Genomic DNA, 11,759 nt, shown 5'->3' on the forward strand with positions numbered 1-11,759 from the left:
AGCCGGGTTGGGCAGCTAGTATGAAATATGTATCAAGCACAATTACATTGATCAATTGCTTCACCAATTCGTGTTACAATACTTAAAATGTGTATATAAAACAATACTACATATACCTACAGATGAAATTTTAACAAAAAAAACTGCAACTAAAACATTTAGTTTTCTTCTGTAATATTCATTAATTCTGGAGAAAGTTATAAATATGACAATAAAAAAGTACAGCCAAACATTTTTTTAAAATGCAATGTCTAGAGCTAAGATTTTATAATTTTATATTTTGACAAGTAGCATAATAGTTTTTAAAATTAAAGTATTGTGCATTATTATATAAAATCACTCAATTATCAAAACAAAGAATGGTGATATTGGAAACATTAACCCTACATAACATTTTAAGCAGTGGGACAAAAAATGTTTGGTTTTGGGCCTAAAGTTTACTTCTGGTGCTAACATATTTTCAATTTTTGACGTGACGTCTAATAAATCGATGAACGCCAGCTGCACGCACAAAAAAGTGTCCCGTTACGCTCATTGTTCGCTTGTGCCGCATCTATCTCTCTTCCACTCGATTTGACTTTTTCGAGGCACATTAAACTTGAAACACTCCCATTCGTTTCCTACTTTTCCTATCATCGTCCTATCCTTAACAGAATAACACAGATTGGAAGAAGTTAAATAGCAAACATGTATAAAAGTTATAGTTAAAATAATCTCTTCGTTAAAGTAATAAACATATTATAATTAATGAGTGCAAATAAAAGTAAATTTATCAATTAAATTGTAGATTTCATTTCACTCCTTCTTTGTATCCATACAAAATAGTGATAATTCAATAAAAATGATTCAATTTTATTCATAAAAGTATGCAATCATTTCATCAATGTTTTGTTATGACGTCACGTTAAACTATCGTCCGTTAACCGACTTTACAGACAACCAATTTTTTAAAATTACTTTTTGTCACCATCTTATTACTTACAATTAATATGATTCAAAAAGTCAGTATGCAATTTTATAACTCCAAAATCATTATACATTTTCTTGTGATGTTTCTCTGCAAGCCTTTAGCCATGTCTTTACGGTATCAGCTATAGACTTGTTTTTATTTACTTCACATTAAAAAATTATAAATAGAAACACTTTTTTTTTACGTAGTACATAATAGTTGAGGTTTTTAACTACAAGCCTAGGCTGAAGATATGTGAAATGAATTTTATATATATATATAAATAATATACATACATAATATATACACACAATATATACACACACACACACACACTCTGTCACAAAAAAAAAATCAGGTAATTGAGGTGAATTTAACTGTTTTTGTGTTTTGCCTTAGGTGCATTTTGGTTTTAGGTGGTGTATCAAGTGTATTTCCGCTTTTATTTCGGTTTTATCGCTCTCCACCATTTCTTTCCTCTACCCACAACAGTACATCAGTGACATTAAGCAGGCATAGACAATTTATATAATTTTCCTGAGAATTTTCTTCACAATGTTATTTGCTTGCTTTTTGTAAATAGTTTCTCCATATAAGAATCAGACCAATTAGTAATAAATAATTTCAACATAAACATATATTTCTTGTTTAATGTTCAGGGTTTAAAATATTATAAAAAAAAACTTACTACAAAAAATTTATACATATATCTATTAGCTACTTACCATCCTCTGCGGTAAACTAAACAACCAAGTCAACACATTGCAAATAGTTTCTCATATATTTAGTATGTCACAGTCTGTCTTTAATCTGACACATTCAGGGCCATGGCAAATTAGCAATTTTCCGGATTATGGAAAATCAACATAGTTTTAATGCTGAGACCAAAGAAAAATTCTTATACTGTACAACAGTATTTAAAAAAAGTTGCAATAAACTGCTCTAAAGAAAAGTCTCTGATCAATTAAGAACCCTGTTAAGAAGTTCAAGGTGCTTAAAATTTTTTATGTATTTCCAAGACAAGCACTAAGAATTTTTTAACTTATTATACAAGAAATTATCTTAAGTGTTATTCTCTTATGATAGTTTTTACTGTATTACATTGCATCTGTGATTCCAAGCTCTTCTTAAAAAAATCATTCAGGAAATATAACTCTAAAAAATGGTAAACAACATACTGAAATATGTTGTTTCTTCTGAGTAGTATCCGAACTTCTTTAATACAATCAAATAGTACAGACTGAGTGAATGTGCAGGTGTGACAATGACAAAGTCATGAACAAGTGCATCATAATGATGGAAAAGGGGGTTAGTTTTAACAAAACAATCCTGCAATAGTCTGGCATATGCTTTTAATAATGAGAAAAGACACAAACTACAGATGTGATGTTTTGTACAATTCATCTTTCAATTTTTTTATTGGAATGAATATGAACCTTAAAGGCAGTGTAATTAATTAAAGTGTACATACACAAATTTCTTCTCTAGCAATCTGTACCCAGGTGAGATGATAATATTGTTATGGAGTGGAAGTCCAAAATATAAATTATTTAACCGCTTCACAAAATAATTGAAATCTGTCCCTTTCATACAGTAGAATCACCTGTACACATGGGTTTGTTATGTGTTACTGATTACAAATTCATAAGCTGCATTTATTAAGTTTCAAATATGTTATGTTCAATATAAAGGACATTGCCTACAAGTACATTGCCTTGCATAAATTTTTCTTTAAGTTTTCAGTTTACCTGGATTTTCATTACCCTGGATCAGATGCGCCAAATGATCAACTTAATGAGGTTCTTCTGTACCACAATATAGTTACATGTTCATAAGCATCATTGCAAAACCATAAGAAAATAACAACCTAATAAGTTCTGAATGTGGACTATGAGAGCCTATGTGGATTTTACACAAATTCAAAATTACTGACATGCTGTACGAGCAACAAGAAAATAATTGTTGCAGAGCTGTTTTGTTTGTTTCATTGCAAGAGGCTGCACCAGAATCATTACGAAGGGGCCCAGGGGTTGGCGATGGTGTTTATCAAGGTGACTGCGGTGTTGAACTGTGCCTTATCTGGAAGCAAAATTACAATACATTGCAAGAATTAAAATATTTATTCTACTATGGTTTATTGTACACAAATAATTCTCCATATAGCATTGAAGTACACTTTCTGCACCCTGCATACTGAATGACAATCATCACGGACATTCTTAGGTTCAGCTTAATTGCACAGGCAAGATAAATTACACACACTTTCTACATTTTGCTTTTATTGTTAGAAATGGAGTAAATTATAGGCATATTTATAAATTTTCAGTGAGGCTCCACTGAAAAAATAATCCTTCTTCAATGGATCCAGTGCACAGAAGATCCAATGATGTACAGTAATGGGAACTGGGTTCCTGCATTAGGCTGTGTTCTAAGGATCTGCTGGAACCTGAGAGGGCATCCTCTCACAATAGTAAAGGATGATTATAAATACAGAAATTTATGCTTGAACTGCTTGTAATCAACATGTGAGTTTTGAGATGTTAGACCAGACTGAAGCATGATCTATTTGTTAAAATAAAAATTCCTGACTATGTGGAGATAAATATTTGTTTATCAGTCTAGTACATAATTTTTTAGTGGAGTTAAATTGGTTTATATAATAATGCCAATGTGTGTTTTCCTATCTTTTTTACATACTGCAGACTATGGTAAAAGCTGTTTAATTTGGCATGTTCACTGACCACAACCATGTTGGATTAGTGATTTTGTTAGATTATTAAATGGCAATATAGTTTGAACAGGACTACCAAGAAAAAATAATAAATAATCCACAAAATGAATGTGCACGCAGTAGGTATAAACCTAATAACGCATTTCAACTCAAATTGTTGAATCTTTTACTATGGTCAGTAAGTTGTATTTAATGGAAATATTACACAATTTAACATTGAAACATTTACTTAAATACATACTGTATTTCTGAATAAATTGATACTTTAGAAGGGTATATAAGGATGAACAACAAATTGTGCTTAACCTTTATAGAGTGGCAAATTCGAAGTTCATTTTCAGCAGTGTGTTGAAAGGAAATAAGTGATCTTATGTAAAAAATAATAATTTTTTTATTAGTCACATATCTTTGAAACAAATAGATACCACACACGGGCATCTTAAACATTTTTTTTGTCGAAAAAATTAAGCATAAGCACTAAATAATACCTGTTAGCAAAATGCATGTCTATTATTCCATTTTCAGAAGTTTCAAATGGACACTTTAATAAAATTGTTATGAAAATATTTTTTTTTTTTAAGAAAGTAGACATTTCCCAAATAAAAATATATCATACAATAGAAAATATTACCTTCAACAAACGTTAACAAGAAACAGTGTCTAGCTTTTAGCAAGTGGCCAGTGCAAAGTCATTTTTAGTGGGTTTTTGCTAGAAAATAAAATTTTTTACAATTAAAACCTAAAATTGTTTTATTAGCTAAATCTTTTCTGTCTCATATTTGTCATCAAGTAAAGTACATGTTTCAGCAAAGCATGCACAAAATTATAATTTTTTTTATGAAAGGGTAATTTATACATATACGTTAATCAAAATTAAACACAGCAAATATAAAACATTTAACTACATTTGCAAGAACTTTCTTAGTTTTTAGTAACAAAGCTAAGAGATTTTATGCGATAATTTCCACAATATTTAAGAGGAGATTCTTCAAATATTTATATTTAACATGCAAAAGTGAGGTGTCAAAAAAATTATGATTAGGCAAAAAGCTGATGGAAATTAAAGTTTGACTTATAGGTCTTCAGTTTAGTTACTTTTTCGTGACTTTCCGCACCCCCATGATATGTAGACACCCTGGGTTATCTGCAAGCGAGTGGTAATAAAGGATAAAAACTAGTGATAAAACAAATATTCAGTACATAATTATCCGGTATCTGGCTGAATATTGGATAATAAGAGAGTATCTGACCGGTTACCAGATAAAAAAAAAAAAAAGAAATATGAAATTTAGGTACTATATTTAATCCACATAACAAATATAATCATATTTAAATTTTACAAAAAATAAAATTAAAAAATTAGTACTTGTACTGCACTAAGAGGCAACAAATGGTTTCGCTTGTCTTCACAGAATCAGCCAACTTCAGAAAAAGTATTTCGCTGTACAAGCTGCTGCAGGGAGCCTGGCAATTGATAGCGGAGTAAAGCTCGTTCTAGGGATCTAGTGAATGCGGTTCTTTCTACCATGGCTCGTTGTCTAGTGCAAATATTTCTGCTATTAAATAATGGTACTTCTTGGCTTTTGCGTCATTTACGGCCAAAGAAATTTATATTCGAATTATTCTGTCATAGTCAATTATGTTTTTGCTGATACTGAAGATGAACCTGTCCCCAGGATGGCTAAAGGCATTGTAGTAGGCACGACAACGGCTGGATCTTTTTTCAGTGTACGAAGTTCATCTGGATGTTTTGTTTTTATACAATTTTTCATGGCAGAAGTACCTAGAAAAAATAGGATACCGTCAACAAAACTCTGCTACAAACATGACTTGTGAAAAGTAATTAAAAAACGAAAACTCTGTGCAAATGATTTTGTTGTTATCGTATTGTCTGGGTGACTCAGAAGTTAATTCAAAAAACTGTTTTATATAAAAGAATATAAAATTTACACCAATAACGTTAAGAAAATATTCTTGAAATAATTAAAAACAAAATTAAAAAAAATAAGCTCATTTTGTTTGGTACATGGTACCTCTTTATTTACTTTCAGCACCACAAGAAATTTTAACATTGCATAACAAACAGAAAACTTTTGATCATAACTCTTCATATCAAAATATTCACAGAAAGGCGAACTTTTCTTTACGATGTAATTTTTTGTTTCTATATCTGTTTAGAATTATATTAAAAATATTTTCATAAAAACCTCAAACTACAATAGCACGTTTTTTAATAACCTCAAATGATCATGTTTGCAATCAATTCAACAAGTCAATGAAACACTTCCTAACTTCGCTCATGAACAAAAAGACCCAAATTCACCAGAGTCCGCCCGATCGTTTGTGCGCCACCCACGCGAGCTTGCTCATTACCATGTGCCAATCGGCAATGTTCAGCTGAATATCCGGCTATCCGGCCAAACAGCTATCCGTTTTATCACTAATAAAAGATATACCTAGAGCATCCCACTCTTGGATTGCAGCATGGAAGTAAATAGGTGATTGACCTCTCTTTCTAACACAAGTTAACTGCCATAAGCACTGTCCATGTTTCTGAGTATGCTGTCCCAAATATCCTACGTATTTCAGATTGAACTTTGGACTAAGAGATTTTTGCATATTGTACAGCATAAAAACATTCATCAGGCAACATATATTTTGCATACATAATTTCACCATTAGGGGCTGAAATAATATATAAAAATTTAACTTTTTCACCAGGAATTGTTTTGATGTATCCCCCCCCCCCCCCCCAAATATATTTATATTTAGAATATTTGTGTAAATAAATTCATGTTTGTGGATGCCAAAGAACAAATCTCAAGACAAAAACTTTTCATGAGAAGTTAACAAGTTATATAAATTTTTTAAAATCCTAAAGTGTATTTTTTCAGAAACTGACACATTAAAAAGTTTACCAGAGTAAAGTTTTTTGTTATTTAAGTTTGATGGAGAGTGAAATCGTAGAAGCTGTTCACGAACAATGGAATTTATTTGTTAAAGCAACACTATCTCAATTGTTCCTGTTTTCGTGCCCAGGACTGTGAAGACCTAGCTAATCAGCTTAAGAGCGTGCTGCAACAGACAAAGGACGAGACTCACTTCCAAACAGGCCGTGTGTCTTCGGAGAAATGAGGTTCTGTCCTGCAAGCAAGTACATCAGCTATTTCCTTTGACACACATTTCTGAAATCAGCCCACCGGCGACCAAACAACGCGTTGTGTCTGGTGACTCATTTTACAATTCTAATTTTGATGTGTTATTTACTTGCATTATATTAATTTGTTTATCAAGAGTGCATTATAATTTTCATATGAATGTGCATCAATGGATGTGTGTGAATTGTTGCTTGATGTAAGTTAAAGTAAAAAAAGTGGCCATTTATTACCATTTATAAGTGAGATACAATATAATTATAAATTACAGTATGTGTTCTCATGATGCTTCTCATACGTCTAGAATTCTAAAGAAGCACATCTAAACTTCAAAATGTGTTAGGTATCTGGCAACATTAAGCGAGAGGTGGTTTATAGTCGAGACTGCCAACAGCTAAGTCATCTCTACTAACAAGGCGGAAAGAGGCAAGTGTAAAACAAAGACACCAGTGTACCACAATGTCGTGTATGGACCTGCCTACAAGGCAGATGGCAGCATGAGTAGTATCACTCTAGACATTCTAAACTGTGACTGCACTTTAATAATTAACAAACTTTTGAGTTAAATTTTTAAATGTAATGGGACACACAAGTTAAGTGAAGTGACAATAAAACTTCAACAATTAATTGTTGTTAGCTAACAAAAGTATTTTTAAACATTTTTCATGATATTTATTTAATTTTTGATGGGATTTGAAATGCCCGAAAAATCTGAATGTGAGTGGTTTGATCAGTGCATGGGCCAAACCAAAGAACACAGGATTAAAGAGTGTCTGCTGCTAGAACAGAAATTAGTGTTCACTTTTTGTTTATCTTTTGTGCACTAAAAAATGGTCCATGTGTACTGGGCTTAAGAACCACCTCTCTGGGCCCACACACAGAGTCAGAGCTTCAGAATAACGACTTGATTTAAAAACTGTAATTTATATCTGATTGTGTCTGTTTTTATATTTCATTTTTAAATTGTATTTATAGAAGAGTGGAAAAGACTTAAAACAACTGTTTTCAGAATAATTTTTAGAAATGAAGCATCCGGTAGGGAATTTTAAAGCACCCAAGGGCCTTGCATTACACCTTTATCTTCATATCTTGGCCATATGTTATCGTTACCACTCAATCTCACAGTTGCCCTATGCATGATGAGAAGACTGCGTACTAGTTCAGGGCCTTGTGCTTCAGCGCAATACGTACTAGAAGTACCAATGAGCTTACATACTGCCTCACTAACACAAATACACTCCTGATTAGGACAGGCTCCTTAAGCATTGCAAGATTCTAATTTAGATCCTCGGTGGGAATAACAAAACCAATCGCCCTTACCGAACAGGGCGGTGATCTCTGCAGGGAACATGATGTAGGAGTCGCACATCAGCATGGTGCGGCCCTGGGCAGTGCCCCGCACCTCTATGACGCCTGTCACCGGCTCCTCCAGGGGGTGCTTCATGTTCACAGTCAGTCGCTGCTCGTCCGTCGTCAGGATTTCAAATGACATTCCATTAGGATTCACCTGGAAACCACACGAAAACACCCCCCTACCAATTACATCATCATTGTGGAGTTCAAGAGGCTGCCTGAATACTTAATAAGTGTGTTATACTATTCTTGGTTAATGAGCCCATAAACACATGTTCGTTAGTTTCAACTTGTCTCTTTTGACAATCTGAGCCACACAAAAAAATATCTCTCGACACATGCCCAACATTCTTCGGAAAATTAATTGATGCACCATGAATTCAGTGAAATATTACACAAATTTATGTCATGACTTCGTAACATTAGTAACATATGGAACACATTATTATAAATTTCATTCACAATTGAAATTAAATTTTGACACAGCCAATCAACTGCTGATACGTACAAAAGACTGACAATGGATAAATTGTGGAAGCCTGAGATTTACACACACTCCAATGTTCCAAAAAAAATTTACAAATGATGTCCCGAAACCCTTAAATCACCTAAATTGATCATTTTGGTGAATTCCAAACTATCATAAATAGCACAAAGTTGCACAAGCGTTCGTTCAAAATTATTGGGGCATAAGCAGAAGATGCTGTAAATATTAAGCTTCACATCCACTAAGGATATATGCGAGTCTAAAATATTACAAAAACGGTTTTTGCCCTGGGCGGTTTACACAGCCTAATCAGTTTTGTGTAAAGTTTAAATCCCTTGAAGTTGTATGTATTTACACTTTAGTATTTGGGGTATTTTTTTCTAGTTGCCTTGAACCTCCATACTATTAACCTTCTCAAGGTCAGTTCCCTACTTTGTGTGATGATATTTATTGCAGATTTTTGATCGACTACTGCTTCTTTGTAATTAAGTAATATTATAACTTAATTACTTTTTGTCATTATTTTTTGTATCAACTTTTTATGACAGCCACATAATATTTTAACAAAACCATTGATTTAATGGATCTTGTGTCATGCTTAATTTTTGTCATAAACATATATAAGATAATGTTTTGAAGATTTTTTTCTGCCATACCTATAGTATGTACATTCACAAGCTACCCTTATCTACCACACAAATCATAATAGAATGATTTCACTTGTTTTCAATGCCAGTTCCTGTGTGGGCATGTAACATACTAGTTGCCTGTTGCAACCAGTATGTTGCAGTTTTACTGCCTCCACTAAAAGTAAGTTTTTGTGTGTTTCTATTCCCTGAGTTCCTGTTTCCTAAACTGCATATCCTTTTTATGTGAATACATTGCTGTAGTTTGCTATTGTCCATCTGTGAAGCCCAAGTAAATATAACCCTAGGTGATTGTATAAATGCCTCATATTTAATTTAATATCTTGAAATAGTTGTTACCTCCGCCAACAATTTGTTAATGTAGCGCCACATTTACAAGAAACTAAGCAGTAATACTGAACGAAAAGATATTTTCTATGAAAATGAATATAAAACTTGTGAACATTGATCTTCTTTGGCTCCTGTCACATTTCATAATGATTCTGTATAAGGCATTCATGAGAAAAATACGGCCCGCAGGCCAAAGTCAATTCGGCCCGCGACATGGTTTTTGAAAACCCCTACAATTACACATAGAACAAAATATATTTTCTATGTAGCTAGAATAGAACAACGGTTTTATTCTCACTGCGTTTTAAGTATGGTATTATCACATCTAATATTAACTGAATTTGCACGCAACCTCGCGTAGGTGTAGTGCCGTAGTAGGTGTCTGTAGATCGGTAGCATGGCAATGTGGAGTACAATGTGTGTGGCAGTGTTCACACTGGCGTCTTCACAGTGCCTGGCCTGTAGAGCGCACGGTGTTGCTCCGCAAAGTTCGGAACAAATCGAAAGCTACCATTTTTGTTTCGTCTGTTCTCAAGGTCAGTGTAGTTCGGACAGTCACATAGTTAGTGTCCAGTCACATAGTTAGTGTCAAGTCACCTCTACAGCTGTGTGTCTGGCTTGTGTTCCTATAGTTTTGCTTTGTTGGTTGTGTTTATTGACATTTATTATTTAAAAATCAAAAATAAAGTTTATCACTTATAAAAATGTGTTTTGTTTAATTTTTTTTCGACCCACCTAGATAATGTTTTATTATATCTGGCCCTCCCCTGCCCATGTCTGGTATAAGGATATTGCAATATTTTAAGTAGGTTATCAATTGCTACCCGTTATATATAAGGATTGGTTAGGTTGGATTAGCTACATTTGAAATACTGTGAAATAATTTTGACAGATGGTTAAGTTAGGCTGGTTTTAAATGTTATTAACCTAACCAACAATCCACACTATTTTACAGTATTTTAAATATAGCAAACTATTTAAAAATCTTTTCAAAATAAAGTAGCTAACCTTACCAACTATTAAAATTGTAAATTAACAGAAAAGTATTTAACACATTTCAATAAGCTTTTAAATAAAGAATGTATCAAACGAAAAAAAAATCAATCTTTGCAATTTACTTTCATTTTTATGAAACAACTTTTATCGTTCAGTATTACCGACTAAGCATGACGCCTTCTTTTAATTAAAAAAAAAAAAAAAAAAAAAAAAAAAAATCGCACACAAAAATTAATAGAAAGTAAAATGCGTACATGTCACATCATGTTTTAAAATCCCTTACTTTTATAAGCATATAGGTCTTTTGTCTTAAAGTAGATACTTTCACGACCATGCTCACAATAAAAAAACAATAATAATTTATAAATTCGATTTTTAAAAACTAAAAATTTTCACTTGCCTTAGATACCTCTCCTAGGATAGTTACTTCCTTCCCTAAATGCTGCGCCAGTAGGCGCCCGTTAATACGACTTCTGGTAACATTACTAAGCCCCGCTGGCATTTTCATAGCTTTTTAATGATTATTTTAAGAGACCTAAGGAACATCAAAATCAACCATAAAATTAACCAAACAAATCACACGCGCGATTAGTGCGCGGGATATTACAAAATTGTCATAGAATAGTTATATAAATAGAGTGAGCGTAATACTGCACAGTACGGAACGATTTGATCCAATATCGACGATTCCTACAAACTCAAGACATTTTGCTTAAGCGATCACAATTAAGTTATTAGTTGAGTAAACACAATTTTATCCACTCAAAATAGCTAAATATTAATTTATATTAATGTAAAATGAGTAAGGGGTGACAGTCCATCGCTCAGGAGCTCTGAAAAGCATCTGTTCCATTTCTCTAATCTCTGGTTCCATGATGCCTACCACTTCAGTGATGACAATATGGCTTACAACATATCCTACACTGAGCGACTAGTCGGAAGAGCTAGCGAGCTGCTGTGACAACACATCATGGTGCAAACTGATATTGAAATAAATAATAATAAACTGGGGTATAATCCAAAGGCACCTTTTTTCCATGTCATTACGATAAACATTATATTTTCACTTTGTTTTGGGGTGGAATACATATTCGTGTCTCAATATATTACT

General features: G+C 32.9%; 1 protein-coding gene across 2 annotated transcripts; it reads right to left on the reverse strand.

The window, feature by feature from the left end:
* Positions 1-1,257: 1,257 nt before the first annotated feature.
* Positions 1,258-11,271, reverse strand: LOC134541025 (replication protein A 14 kDa subunit-like). 2 transcript variants are annotated; one of them, XM_063384172.1, is made up of 3 exons: positions 9,662-10,837; positions 8,156-8,342; positions 1,258-3,028 (listed from the first exon to the last, which is right to left on the reverse strand). In XM_063384172.1, exons 1-3 carry the CDS (start codon positions 9,692-9,694, stop codon positions 2,961-2,963), a joined length of 288 nt encoding a protein of 95 aa, XP_063240242.1. In that variant the 5' UTR covers positions 9,695-10,837; the 3' UTR covers positions 1,258-2,960. The 2 variants fall into 2 exon arrangements, with proteins under 2 accessions (XP_063240242.1, XP_063240236.1); XM_063384166.1 differs by lacking the exon at positions 9,662-10,837 and adding an exon at positions 11,049-11,271 and having other exon boundaries at positions 1,451-3,028.
* Positions 11,272-11,759: the final 488 nt, after the last annotated feature.

Source organism: Bacillus rossius, chromosome 1, assembly GCF_032445375.1.
Source record: "Bacillus rossius redtenbacheri isolate Brsri chromosome 1, Brsri_v3, whole genome shotgun sequence".
Lineage (NCBI taxonomy): Eukaryota > Metazoa > Arthropoda > Insecta > Phasmatodea > Bacillidae > Bacillus > Bacillus rossius.

What these genes read in the sequence shown, in the direction of transcription:
- LOC134541025 (XM_063384166.1), bottom strand. Translation starts at nt 11,156, where the DNA reads ATGAAAATGCCAGCGGGGCTTAGTAATGTTACCAGAAGTCGTATTAAC. An exon ending in TCCTAGGAGAGGTATCTAAG is followed by an intron (nt 8,343 to 11,048) that starts GCAAGTGAAAAT and finishes TGTGGTTTCCAG; the next exon opens with GTGAATCCTAATGGAATGTC. An exon ending in AGAGATCACCGCCCTGTTCG is followed by an intron (nt 3,029 to 8,155) that starts GTAAGGGCGATT and finishes TTTTGCTTCCAG; the next exon opens with ATAAGGCACAGTTCAACACC.